The 13315-nt window shown below is 59.0% G+C and overlaps 3 protein-coding genes across 5 annotated transcripts in view; 2 read left to right on the top strand and 1 right to left on the bottom strand.

The window, feature by feature from the left end:
- Positions 1–2003, top strand: part of CSNK1G1 (casein kinase 1 gamma 1) — a 71771-nt gene extending 69768 nt beyond the window's left edge. For all 3 annotated transcript variants that reach the window (XM_075713685.1, XM_075713686.1, XM_075713687.1), the window contains one exon: positions 1949–2003. In XM_075713685.1, the coding sequence (XP_075569800.1) occupies positions 1949–2003 (55 nt within the window). The remainder of the gene's footprint in view (positions 1–1948) is intronic.
- A 4522-nt stretch (positions 2004–6525) lies between these two features.
- PPIB (peptidylprolyl isomerase B) lies at positions 6526–8534 on the top strand. The gene is made up of 5 exons (XM_075713688.1): positions 6526–6681; positions 6921–7034; positions 7172–7265; positions 7961–8145; positions 8346–8534. The coding sequence occupies exons 1-5, from the start codon at positions 6526–6528 to the stop codon at positions 8466–8468; spliced, it is 672 nt and encodes a 223-aa protein (XP_075569803.1). The 3' UTR covers positions 8469–8534.
- A 683-nt stretch (positions 8535–9217) lies between these two features.
- SNX22 (sorting nexin 22) lies at positions 9218–13115 on the bottom strand. The gene is made up of 6 exons (XM_075714216.1): positions 13047–13115; positions 10209–10292; positions 9961–10065; positions 9751–9845; positions 9465–9538; positions 9218–9327 (listed from the first exon to the last, which is right to left on the bottom strand). Exons 1-6 carry the CDS (start codon positions 13113–13115, stop codon positions 9218–9220), a joined length of 537 nt encoding a protein of 178 aa, XP_075570331.1.
- Between the last annotated feature and the right edge of the window lie 200 nt (positions 13116–13315).

Genomic DNA, 13315 nt, shown 5'->3' with positions numbered 1-13315 from the left:
CCTGAACCCTTCCCTGGACCTCTGAGTAGCAGCCTAAAAAGACAGTCACAAGGAAAAACAACCAGAAGTCAGGCAGCTCCCTTCGTTCGGTGCCCAAGGAAATGAGTGCTGCTCAGCCCTCTTCTTCCCTTATCCACTGCATGCAAAATCATAACTCATGCATCTTCCATCCTCTCTCCCTGTAATGTCCCCTCCTTATTCACCATTGCCCAAGTCATGAAGGAAGGTGGCTGGTGTGGAAGAGAAATACTGTGACAGGTTAAAGCAGGAGAGGGTGGCAGATGGCCCAGGACAGTAAAATGCAAGACTCGTCCTGTGGGGGGAAGGTGAAGTGTCAGCCATGCACAGGAGCCTGGGTTGGGTGGTGCTTCAGACTGCACGCTGCAAACGTCAGGCCAGGTGGGTAGTGATGGAATCGTCACAGGTCACTCTAAGCCTGTGTTCCTGCAAGGACAAGTGCTTTGCGTTTTCTCTTGGCTCACCTCCAGACTGGGCCTGTTTAGGAACCTAAAGACAAATCGTGAATGTTAAACTTCCCCTAGCCATTAGTCCATGCAGGCCAGAGGAACGTGTGGTGGGAGGTGACCTCTTTGCTGTGGCTGTTTGAGCTCTCCATGTTGTGGGTGATTTCAGTCCCCCCAGCAGACAATCTGTGCTGACAGACTTGGCTCATAGGGGGGTGGTGGTCACCCATCACTTTTGCACCCCGTAGTAAGGCTCATGCATCCAGGGGCAAGCACCTTCTGAGGTGTGAGTGAGAACAAATCTGTTCCTCCAGCTCTGAGAGGATAGAATTGTAATGCTGACGTTTCAGAGCCATAAAGGACCCAATGGAAAATAATTTGGAGAAGTTGTTACAATGTTTTTGAATGCTTTGGTTTTTGAATGGCTGTTGGTAAAAGATGCTTGTAGGAAAAAATGGTCTTTGCATACTCACATCCGCTCTTGCTGCTTAGCCAGGCATCCCTTCCACCAGCCTGAAAAAGTAGTCTTTCAGCATCACCCGGGCTTCTCTGGAGATGGCTGTAACGGCAAAAGGAGAAAGACACGTAGCTCAGGAGCAGAACTCGCACAGAACAAGCACCTTTCCTCTGTGCAGAGGATTCCTGACAGTGGGCTGAGGATAAGATAGATACGCCTTAAACACCAAGTAATTCTGTAGGAAGCCAGCAGGACTAGAAAACCTGGGTGACTGCTTTCAGTGTGTCCCACAAGTGAAAACACCACTCTTCACAGTTCAGCTGCGATGGGCGTTTTTCTCCCCACCTCAGCCTCCACTATCCATCCTTCTTGCTTCCCCTAATCCCCAGGCGCTGTGTACCTCCCTTGCATTGGATGGGGGAAGAAGCAGGGGTTCTGCATATGAGCACTGAATGATTTATCCAAGGTGGAAGCTCTGGTTATCGTGAAAGGTTCAGTAAAGAAACCTGGTCCCTGAGCATAGATCTCTTTGGAACTTGTCTTTTTAGTGAACAGTGGTGAAAGCCATGTGTCTCACAGCTGGGAAGAGCAGCCAGGGCTCGCTGTTCCAGTTCACTTCCTCCGGGGTTCAGACAGAGGGAGCAGAGCATCTGGATCCTTGTTTTACTGCTTTCCCAGATGGCTCCTTGTGTTCCTGCCCCAGTTGAGCCTCAGCAGGGAGACAGCCTGGCTCCTGGCACTCAGGGGCTGCGCCCCACTGTCGCCTGCAGCCTTTGGGCAGCTGGACCCCCCAGCATGTGGCTACTTGCCTTTGCTGATATACCAGTCCAGGCTGGTGGTGTCAACCATCCACCAGCATCTGCCGACCTTGACGACCATCCCGCAGGACGGCAGTTCTGTCTGGGCCTCAGGCCGGGTGCGCAGAGGTGCTGTTGCATGCAGCTGAGTGGAGGGAAGCCCGGGGTGGCAGGGGACCTTCCCAGGGTGCCGGGCGCGGAGCTAACTTGCCTTGTCCTTTGTGCCCCAGGTGCTGCTGCTTCTTTAAGAGGAAACGGAAGAAGACGGCTCAGCGTCACAAGTGACCGGTGCCTCCTGGGCCTTGCAGGAACTACTGCGCCTGCAGCTCCTGTCCTGTCTCACTGGAAGGGGCTTCTCTTTAGGGGGGAGGAGGAGGCATAGGAGGAAGAGAGAAAAAAAGAAGTGACGTTTTAAACCAAAAAGAGAAGAAAACGTTCCAAAACAAACCACTCTGGGGTGGATCTGCTGAATGGTCTCCCTCATTCACTCCAAGCCTGAAGCTCCTTTTGGGACCAGGACTGTGGCTGGCTCAGGTCTTGGTCACCCTGGGAGGGGGGCTGGCTGGCTGACCCTCCTTCATGTTGTTTACGGCAAAGGTATCATTCACGCAAACCTGAGGACTGTGCTTAGTTTCTGCTCACTTTCCTCCCCTCCCTCCCCTGCGTTCTCTGCTCCTCCATCCTCCTCCCTCCTTAATTAAGCAAAGAAATAAGGTAGGCTCAATTGGCTGTCAAGAGGGGCAGGAGGATGTGGTGCAGGCAGGAGAGTTGCATGGGAGAAGGGCCTGACTGCTGCAGCAGTAAGAGACAGGTTCCCTTTTCAGCTCCTTGGGAACAGTTACACTGTAATGTGCAAGCTGTGAGAAATTTGCAATCTACTGTTCCAGTTCGGTTTTTTTTCCAGCTCCCTTGACACCTCCCTCCTCTGACAGTTACAGAGCAATGTGGATTGTTTTAAAGAAGCTGACGTCATTGCACTTTTTATTATTTTTAGCATTTACAGATGCACATTGTATCTGTGGATCTCTGCGTGGCCATGCCGTGCCAGCGCAGACAGACATTCAGCTGGGAAGACAGTGGGGTCCAAAGAATGCCCTCAAGTGGGGATGTCAATGACATCCACATGACCCTCGTGCCAGTCTGGGGTTCCCAACGCCCACCTTGGGCCATGCGCTGAGGAAAGCATACTTGAATTTTCAATCACCCTTTCTAGCTGCCAGTGAATGTCCCTACCATGGTTTCCTACACTGTGCCTGACCCAACCAGCCAGGAGATGCAAGGCCATAGCCCAGCATTGGCAGGAGGGAGCAGTGTCAGCTTTGCTGGGCTGGAGGAGTTTGCGCTGGCTTAAGAGGTAGACCTGGATTAAGGTAACTGGGAGGCAGCCATTTCCCAAAGTGTAGGTGTTTCTCGGTGTGGGCAACCAGGCAGCCTTCTCAAATCCCTCCAGTAGGGTGGTTGTGAACATGTACCTTCTGTGAGAAAATGTTAGCAGGAGCAAAGCTTCCCCAGCAGGGGAGAGGATACTTCACTGCCTTAACACTGATTTCATCTCCAGATGGTCAGATAGGTTTGACTGGAATAGCCTTCACATCCTCTCTGCGAGCATGGGTCTGGGGCACATCGGACACCATCCCACCCGACAGGAGAAGCCATGGTTCTCATGCACCACTTTTGAGCCAAACCAATAGCTAGCAAAGGGCTTGGGGTGCTTTGCATACGTGTTAAAAAAACCCCAACCAAACGAAAAAACAAAACTTGCATCCTGTTGCAGCATTCCAAACTTGGAGGAGGCCAAGGTTGCCCAGGCATTACCAGAGATGTGGCAGGGCTGTGGGAGAACTCAAGCAGCTTTTGGGGGGGTTTTGAATAGGTTCCTTTTACTTTGTCTTTCCACCTGTGACACCTGACCAGCTGGGACTGTTCACTTGAGGGACTTCGCTTGTCATAAACTCAGGCCTGGCTCACCCCAAAAATCCCAGAGAGCATGAAGGGAGGAAAGGGAGAGACTAGATCTCATTATCTTTTATGTTTTTTTAATGATGATCTGTGTAGCTTGGAGTTCATGGAGTGGCACTGCTGGGAGGTTTGGTTCCCCTGGCTGGGCAGAAGCAGGCTTAGAGGGCAGGAGATCATCCTGGTCAGGGAGCTTCTGGGCTTGCTCTTCATGCATCCCTAAAGCAGACAGACGCTGGTGTAGCACCCCGGCGGAAAAGCCTCACCTCCTTGCCAGGATCCTCATAGGGCGTCTCTTTGCCATTCTCCGCTGCGTTCTTTCCATGCCTTATCTTGACGAGCGCAGCTCGGAGGCACAGAGCTCTTTGCTCACGCACCCACCAGGAGATGTGTGCACCCCCCCTTCTCATTCTGCAGAGCGCTTTCCTCAAGCCATACCATGGGCCGGGGCAGGAAGGGGACCACTCACCTCCCACAGGCACGTGCTGGGGTGCTTCGCCCTCTCATCCCCTCCTACCAGAGGGAGGACGGGGACCATGGCCGCATTCCACCCTTCTCTTTCCAAACTCCTTTGCTGCCAGTGGCTCCCAGAAGCCCGGTGTCTGTGGCACAGGCATTTCCCTCTCTGCTGTAGGAAACCATGGTTTGGCGTCTTGGCGGGGGGGGGGGGGGGGGGGGGGGGGAGGGGCACAGGCGCTCCCCCAGGAGCAGTCCTGCCCACTGCGGATGGAGCCGGGCCCTGAGACACTTCTGTTGCTGCCCTCCCAAGCCCCACTAAGTGCCTGTCACCAGAACTCGATTCCTTCTGCATCTCCTGCCGTGTTTGGTCATTCCTCGCTGCCTCCGGTCAAGGAGCAGCTTGTAGTTGCAGCATATGTAAGTGTTTGCAGGGTGAGGGAGGGTGGGGGGGGAAAGGGGCCATCTCAACAGTTTTTGTTCTTAAATGTTTGTTTTGTTTTGTTTTGTTTTTTTAAAGTGAATGTATTTGATTGTTTAGAAACTTTCCTGACCTTGTTTTTAAGTGGGTTGGTTTGAAAGCTATTTCACGGTGACCCACTACCGCTTCTCTCTGGAGATACAATGTTCTTTTAATCCTACAATGATGTGTTTGTAGGGGAGGACTGTCCCCCCCACGGCATGCTGGTAATGCTCGCTTGTACCAAGCCCTCTTGCACTATAATCGTACGTTGGACTCTTCAAAAGGGCAAAGATGTGGGGCAGCTTTTAAAAAAAAAAAAAAAAAAAAAAAAGGAAAATAAAGCAGGTTAACAGCAAGTCCTGTGCTTGAGGAAACTGCTGTCCCCAGGAAGCTTGGAGGTGACTAGGAGACACAAGCCAGACTGAGCCAGCCATGCTGTAGTAGGAAGCAGGGCATTAAGCCTACCTGGGCAAACTCTCCTCTCCTTGCCAAGAGTCGTTAGCAGCTGGGAGACCCCAGGGGCGCAAGGGGAGGGCTCTCGGGCCTGCGTAGTGGGGGGCACCTGGCGCTGTGCTGGCCTCCCCAATGTAGCTCTCCCATGGTGTGGCCCACCAACGTTGCGATGCAGTCTTCTGAGGTATCAAGTGAGATGATTTTTTTTTTTTTTTTTCAATAAAACGTTGCACTGCTGCATTGTTCTCCATGAACAGACGTATTTATTACCTTTTCCTGACAATATCGCTTGTATTTTCCTTTGCTTCTGTTGCTACTCTTGGTAGCCCTCCTCTCACATGAGAAGCTCTGAGCCCTCCTTTGAGGGGACAGTGCATAGTGTGGGATCTTGCGGGACCCGCTCAAAACTTTGTGCTTTACAGCCATGGATGGTTCAGCCCCACAGAGCTTGGCCAAGGCATGGTGGCACTGATTTCCCTTCTCCCTGTGCCTGCACATTCCTGCTTCAAGCATCCTGGGTAGCAGAATGGCTAAACTATCAATTACTTGGAACACAAAGGTGTGAACTACCCCAAAACGTGCTGCCACATGGTCCCGTTGTGTCTCTGGAATAGCATCTACAGCTGCTGCTGTAGGCGTCAAGCATGCCGTCCCCAAGTGGAAGTGCACTGCGTACGCATGTCTGCCGGCCAGGGCACACCAAGGGGCTTTGGCTCCAGCCAAAGTAACCACCAGCCGAATCCCCCCCCCAGTACTTCTGTGCACATTCAGCCTGGCCACATCTGGTACGTAAGAGAAATCTGGGGCTCTTTGATGAAGACTGTTCTCCTCTCTCGCTCCTTTAGCTTTATCATGCAGCCTCGCCCACTCTTCGGTCTTGCCCAGGAAAGAGGAGAGAGGGACAACTCCCAGCAGCCCCTCTCCCCGTTGTACCCTCCCGAGGGACAAGGCTCCATCTTTGCAACGGGGGTGCACCAAGGGCAAGGCCGCGTCCTCCCGCTGCCAGGCCCGGAGCGGCGAAGGGCCCTGGGGCTGCCGCGTTGTCATTTATTTCGTCTGTCCGATGCCCCCCGTGCCCTCCGCGATCCTTTCCGCCGCCGGCGCGCGCCCCACCAGCGCCTCAACGGCCGGAGCGCGTGCCCGCCCTCACAGGCCGCCGGCCGCGCCTATTGGCCGGCGAGACCCTCGCGGCCCCGCCCCTCAGCCTTCTGCCCCGCCCCGCCTCCTACTCCGCGGCGGCCAATCAGCGCGCCGCCCCGCTCCTGATTGGCTGCACCGCGGCTCCCGAGCGAGGGGCAACGTGGCAGCCGTCCGGCGGCTCGCGCCGGTGCCGCCCCCGCCCGGCCGGAAGGTGCCTCCCCCCTATCCCCCCCCGCGGCCGTTGGTCGCGCCCGGGCGGCTGGAGCGGGCGGGCGGGGAGCGCGGTGCGGCGCGTACCACTGCGCAGCGGGGGCGGGGGGGCACGGCGGGCGGGGCCGGATGCAGGCGGCGCGGCGGGCACTGTGGCCGGGCTGCGAGCGGCGGAGGATGAAGGCGCTGGTGGCGGCGGCGGCGCTGGGCGCCGCCCTCCTGCTCCTGCTGCCCGCCGCCTCGCGGGCCGACGAGCGCAAGAAGGGGCCCAAGGTCACGGCCAAGGTCGGGGCGGGCCCGGCTGGGGCGGGGGAGGCCTGGGGCTCGGGGGCTTGGACGAGGGGTGGGCCTGGGGTGAGGGGTGCCCGGCTGGGGCGGGGGGCGCAGCTGGGGAGGTGGGGGAGGCCTTACCCAGTGAGGTTAGGCCTGGTTGGACTTGGTGAGTCTGACTTGGGGGGTTGGCCCAGCAAGGTGAGGCTCGCTCCGCTGATGCCTCCTAATCTACGTCCACCACCCCCCCCCAGGTGTTCTTCGACCTGCGGATCGGCGAGGAGGATGTGGGCCGCGTCGTCATTGGGCTCTTTGGCAAGACGGTGCCCAAGACAGTGGAAAACTTTGTGGCATTGGCCACCGGAGAGGTGAGGAGACAGCAGCTGCCTGGCTGGGCCTCATCCGCCCCTCTGGGCTTCTGCTTGGCACCCCGGGGCAGAGCTAGACAGAGGGAGCTCTAGTCCATCCCTTTGCCTCACTCCATTTTCTCTCTCCGCACCCCCAGAAAGGATTTGGCTTCAAGGGCAGCAAGTTCCACCGTGTCATCAAGGACTTCATGATTCAGGGAGGAGACTTCACCCGTGGAGATGGCACTGGAGGTAATTTGGCCCATGCCAGCCCAAGGATCCAGCTGCTGTCTTGAAGCAAGACAGCAGCCATGCTCCCAGCCTACTGCCTGGCTATCTCTGGGGACCGGTGGGGAGCTGGAGCATGGTGCCACAGTGGGAACGAGTGGGCATGAGTGGGTACACAGCTCATAGAGACCTGGCCTCGAAGCAGAGCTTGGTGCTGGGGAGGGATGGGCTTGGCTGGCTGGTACCTGAATATTACCCATGTAACTGTGCCCTCTGCCCGGGGAGGACCTGGTGCTCCTCACTAAGAAAACTTTCCTGTGCAGCAGCTGGTGCCTTTGCCAGGCGTCCTGGCTGCTAGGACACATTTAGTCGGGTAGCAGCAGAGTCCAAACCTACCACCAGCACTTAGCAAACATTACTAAAGTTGACAATATCAGCATTTGGGCTTGTAAACTCTTATCAGGTGTGCTCTCACACAGCCTCCTGCTCCAGTCCCCTGGGGGCATGATCCCTCTTGCCTAGCTTCTGGGGTGCTTTTAGCTGCCTCTGGTAGCAGGTAGCTCATGGTTCCCTGCAGCTGTGTGGTGTTGGTAGTTAGCCCCCCTCCCCCCCCAGATGTGCTCATTCACCCCACCCATCCTGTGGAGAGAGCTGCCATCATCATCCCTACCCTGACATATTTCTGTGAGAGCAATGTGGCCTTTTTTCCCCCACCTTAGGAAAAAGTATTTATGGGGATCGCTTCCCTGACGAGAACTTCAAGCTGAAGCACTATGGCCCTGGCTGGGTGAGCATGGCCAACGCCGGCAAGGACACCAATGGTTCCCAGTTCTTCATCACCACAGTGAAGACGCCATGGCTGGACGGCAAGCACGTGGTGTTCGGCAAAGTGCTGGAGGGCATGGTAAGGGGGTGATGGGTGGTAATGGGGTGATCGATTCACAGGGGGAGAGTGGGACCAGGCAGATGCTGCCTAGGTAAGTTGGCGGGGGGCAGAGTGCTATGGAGAATTGGCTGGGAGGTGCCTTCTGGGGTAGGGCTTGCACTGAACTGCCTCAGCCTGTGCCCAGCATTGCCCCACTCTCATGCCTCTGCTTTCCCCAGGACGTGGTGAGGAAGGTGGAGAACACTAAGACAGACAGCCGGGACAAGCCCCTGAAGGATGTTGCTATTGCTGACTGTGGCACCATCGAGGTGGAGAAGCCATTTGCCATTGCCAAAGAGTAATCCACCCTCCCGGCTCCACGACATGGCGCGGGGCCCTGCACTCTCTAAGGGACCCGGCTGCGAAGGGCTGCGGGCCTGGGGCTGCCCTGCTCCCCCCCCATGCATTTCCCTGTTGTCCCAGGGCCGGTGAGCAGCGGCAGAGCCCTGCATCCCTGCTGCCCAGCCTCCCCCTTCACCCTGCCACCTTCCAGCCGGCCAGTGGGCAGCACGGGGCACTAGCTCCTCTTCCCATCACTTTTGTAAGAAGCACATGCACCAATAAATGTGACCAATGTGTTTTTTAAAGAGTTGCCTCTCTTCTGCTCTCAGAGGGGAGTGCTTATGCATCCCTCAACCCTCCAGCCCCCTTCTTTCATGTTTCATCAAGCCAAGAGTGATGCCACAGTTGGCCCTGAATTTGCTTTGCAGAATTACAGAGCACAGCCATCTTCTGCCAATCAAACCCAAGTGATTTATTGCACTGAAACCCAGATGCTGAGGGGTTTTCCAGCACGATTCAGGGTCCAAAGGCTCCTACCACAACCCTGAAACATCAGGGTAGAAGTCAGAGCTCCTGCTCTCCCAACAAAGGCACTTTGGATGGTAGTGGGTGAGCAGTGCTGGCCTTGAGAGCAGCTGTGGCTCCCACTGTACCCCTTGGCTTCTCCCACCCAGGTTTCCTGCCCCATCCCAGTGGGGAGGAGTTAATTTTTACTGCAGTGATCCTTTCTGCTGCCTGGCCACTCACCACTGCAGCCCTGGGTGGGTGCTCAGGAGCCTGGCAAGCCAGGGGCTTGGGACAGTGCCTGGCTGGGGATGCAGCTTAGGGGGAGGTACAGGCCCTGCAGCACCCCGTTGAGGACAGCGTCAGGGAGCAGGTCTGCAAGGAAAGGGGTGAACTGGAGCAGCCTCATTTCCCTCCCAGGCCCCATTAGAAGAAAAAAGTTTTGGGGTCCCAAAAGAACCTTTTCCCTTGGAGGCTTTGGGGAACCTGCCACACGTGGTCCCGCTTCTTACCGGTGCCTGGTGGCCGCACGTAGGGGTCAGTGCAGAAGCCAATGACAGGGCGCTGGGAGGTCAGGCAGCCAGCGCTGCCATGGGAGAAGGGACATCAGTGCCCAGCAAGGGCTCCCACTTTTACCCCAAGTGGCCCAGCCGTGTGCCAGCCCAATGCCTGTCCCCAGCATCCCAAACCTGCGTCTTGGGGTGCTTAACATAGGTGAGGGGAGAGATGCCAGCACCGTGCAGGATAAACTGGGTGCCAGCAGAGCTGGACAGTACTGTCCACTGCTCGTCTACTCACAGGGGACTGCTGGCCTTGGGGTCTTGCTGGCAATGCCGCACCTTCAGGAAGTCCAGCACGTCCTGGGGTAGCTCCTCATTGTGGTACAGGACACCCTGCCATGCACCCAGGGCGGGGGGATCAGCAGCTCCTCCTCTCCCTCCCCCCCCAAAAAAAAAAAAACCCCACCACACACCAAACCCAAAGGCCCCCACCAAGCCAGCACCTTACCTGGATATAAAGCTCCAGGCCCTGTCGGCGCTGCTCCAGCACTTTGGGCATCCAGTTGGGGACATGGCGGGGGGGGAAGTCAGGGACCTTGCAGGTCTTCTTGATCTAGGGTAGACCATGAGGCACATCATGGCAGCGTGGACCATGAGGCTGGTCCTCCCTGCTCTGGGGAGCTGGTTTGTCCTGCGCAGGTGCAGGGCCACCATGGACCCACCCATGTCCCTTCCATGGTGCCTGGGGGGTCTCACCCGCTTGTGTAGCTCCTGGAACTCGCTGTAGCGCTTCGCCACGGTGTGCCGCCGGCCATTGCACAGCACCTCCACCCTGAACACCTGCACCACAGGTCAGCCATGTGGCCTCCATCCTCAGCATCCTCCCAGGGCAGGCAGGGACCTCCTCCCCTCCACCCCCCCCAAGGTGAGGACCCGCTGGGGACAGTCAGGGACCTCCAACCCCTGCTGAAGGTGGGTCCCCAGGACAGGCAGGGACCTGAACTCTGTGGGGACCAGTCGGTGGGAGTAGTCAGGGATCTCCACTTCCCACTGTCCAGGCCCTGCAGCCTCTAGGGTGGACAGGTCCTCCACTCCCCCACCCCTGCAGAGGGGGAGGCAGGCAGAGACCTCCAGCCTCTGGGATAGATGTGGACATCCCAACCCCAGGGCAGGCAGGACCCCTGGGGCAGGCAGGGACCTTCAACCCCTGGGGTGTGCGGGGACACTGGAGAGGGGCACATGGGGACCTCCAACCTCTGGAGCAGAGGGAGACAACCAACCCTTCCCCAAGGCAGGTGAGGGCCCCCTGGAGACAGTCATGGACCTCCAACCTCTCCATATCCCCACCCACCCACCCGCTGGGGAGGGGGGCACTCCAGGGCAGGCAGGGATCCCTGGGGAGAGGCAGGGACCTCCAACCCCCTGGGAGAATTGGGACCAACCATCCCTGGGGCAGGCAGGGACCATCATCACACAGAGCAAATGGGGACACGTTGGGGCAGGGACCCCCTGATATAGTTAAAAGCTGTCCTTGCTCACTGCAGGGATGACCTCTAAAGGTCCCTTCCAACCCAAAGCATTCTATGATACACCCCCCACCCCCGGAGAGGACCCCCTAGTCCATGGATGCCCCCCACCCACACCTTCAAGGGTGTTGTCATGGTCCCCCAGCAGGGACCCATGGCGACAGTTAGGCACCTCCACTCCCCAGGGCAGACAGTCCCATCTGCCCTGTCTCCCCCCAGGGCAGGTGGGAGTCCTTGGGAGGAGGCAGGACCCCTGGGACAGATGGGACTTCAGGGTTGTGGAGCCCTCCAATCCCTGGGGCACCCTGGGGACAACAAGGACACCCTACCTTCTGGAAACAGAGGGGACCCCTTGGCCAGGGACACCCCCTCCTGCCCCTTTCAAAAGTAGAGGGTCCCACCCCGGCAGGGATCCCCTGGGGGCAGGCAGGGACCTCCATTCCTGGGGCATGTGGGGATCCCCTGGAGGCACTTCGGCACCTCCAATCCTCTGGTGCAGGTGGAGACAACCCCCACCCCCCTCAGGCAGGTGGGGACCCCCTGGGGGTAGTCATGGACACCCCCCCCCCCAAACAGGCAGGGACCTCTACCCCTTGGAGGGCACTTGGGAATCTCTAACCCCCCCACAGGAATGTGGGACCCCGTGAGGGCAGTCAGGGACCTCCAACCCCTGGAGGCATGTGGGGATCCCTCCCTCTTTCAAGGGCGGTGGGTGTGCCCCCAGCAGGGGCCCAGGGCAGTCGGGGACCTACACCCCACAGAGCCCAGAGGTGACCCCCAGGCAGGGACACCCCCCACCACACACACACACCCCTGGGGTACGTGGTGATCTCCTGGGAGGCTCTTGGGGATCTCCAACCCAAGGGATAAGTAGGAACCTCCACTCCCTGGGGCCAGAGGACCCCCACCACACACTTTCAAGGATAGAGGTTGTCCCCCACCCAAGCAGGGACCTTTTGGGACATGTGGGGATCCCAGCAGGCACTTGAGGGCCTCCAACCCCCCAGGTGGATGAAGACAACCCTCCTCCCTGCCCCCCCACTCTAGAGCAGTGGGGACCTGCTGGGGACACTTGGGGACATCCACCCCCTGGGCATAGAGGAACCTCTGGGGTAGGTGGGGACACGCACCCCTGCAGCAGACAGTGGTGCTCAGGGTGGGGGGAGACAGGACCCCAGGGACTGATGGGGATCCCCCCAACTCCCAGGGCTAATGGGGATCCTCCAGGCCAGGGACAGCCCCCCCCTTTCAAGGGTAGAGTGTTCCCCCCGGCAAGCATCCCTTGGGGGTCAGTCAGGGACCTCTGTTCCCAGGGCATGTGGGGACCTCCTGGGGTGCACCTTGGGACCTCCAGCCCCTGGGGCAGACAAAGACCTTCTCCCCTCCCTTGGGGCAATTGGACCCCTTGGAGCATGCAGGACCTCTGGGACACGGGGGACAGGCAGAGCCCCCAACCCCTGGTGCAGGTCAGGGCACCTCAGGGCAGGCACAGACCCCTGGGGACAGGCAGGGACCTCCAACCCCTTGGGAAAAGTGGGACCACCACCACCCCCTCCCGAGGGCAAGCAGAGACTTTCATCCCCCAGAGGAGATGGGGACACCCTGGGGCAGGGAGGAGCCAGGGGACAGACAGGACCCTCCGCCCCCAGAGCCAGAGGGGACCCCAGGACAGGGACCAGCCCCCCTCTGTCAAGGGCAGAGGATCCCCTGGCAGTGACCCAGGGCAGGCAGAGCCCTCCAATCCCCAGGGCAAGTGGGGACACCCCAGGACAGACAGGGACCCCCTACCCACAGGTGCCAGAGGGGACTCCCGGACCAGGGACACCCCCCCCCCCCCCTTTCAAAGGCAGAGGGTCTGTCCCCACCACCGGCAGGGACCCCTGTGGCCAGGCAGGGACCTCCGCTCCCGGAGCATGTGGGGACCCCCTGGGGAGCTCCAACCCCCGGGGCAGAGGTAGCCAACCCCCATCCACCCTCCCTAGGCAGGTGGGGACCCCCTGGGGACAGCTAAATCTCCGCCCCCGCCAACTCCAGAGACCCCCCTCCACAGCCCCGGAGCGCCCCTCACCGTGTGCGCCTTGTCGGGGCTGCGCGCCGCCGCCTGGGGCTCCGCCGCCGGGATGGAGACGGCGATCATGGCCCGCCGCAGCCGCTGCCCGAGGCCGCCGGGGGGAGCCGGGGCGGCCGCCGCGCTCTGCGCCGCCGTAAGGCTCCAGGGAAGGGCTCCGGGGCAGCCGCGGCCTCTGGGCGGCCACGGGAGTGACACAGGGGACCCCAAAGCCAGCCCAAGAGCACCCCAAGAGAGGGAGCTGCAGCCTCAGGCTCCAAATACAACAG

Source organism: Pelecanus crispus, chromosome 7, assembly GCF_030463565.1.
Source record: "Pelecanus crispus isolate bPelCri1 chromosome 7, bPelCri1.pri, whole genome shotgun sequence".
Taxonomy (NCBI): Eukaryota; Metazoa; Chordata; class Aves; order Pelecaniformes; family Pelecanidae; genus Pelecanus; species Pelecanus crispus.
Note: the sequence above shows the minus strand (reverse complement) of the source record. Positions and strands in the feature narration are given on the sequence as shown.

Bases quoted from the DNA above. Each gene is read 5' to 3' on its own strand.
- PPIB (XM_075713688.1), top strand. From the start codon at position 6,526: ATGCAGGCGGCGCGGCGGGCACTGTGGCCGGGCTGCGAGCGGCGGAGG. The intron at 7,035-7,171 runs GTGAGGAGACAG...CCGCACCCCCAG, and splicing joins TGGCATTGGCCACCGGAGAG to AAAGGATTTGGCTTCAAGGG. The intron at 7,266-7,960 runs GTAATTTGGCCC...CCCCCACCTTAG, and splicing joins CCGTGGAGATGGCACTGGAG to GAAAAAGTATTTATGGGGAT.
- SNX22 (XM_075714216.1), bottom strand. From the start codon at position 13,115: ATGATCGCCGTCTCCATCCCGGCGGCGGAGCCCCAGGCGGCGGCGCGC. The intron at 10,293-13,046 runs GTGAGGGGCGCT...CCTGTGGTGCAG, and splicing joins GCCCCGACAAGGCGCACACG to GTGTTCAGGGTGGAGGTGCT. The intron at 9,846-9,960 runs GTAAGGTGCTGG...GGTGCATGGCAG, and splicing joins GCCTGGAGCTTTATATCCAG to GGTGTCCTGTACCACAATGA.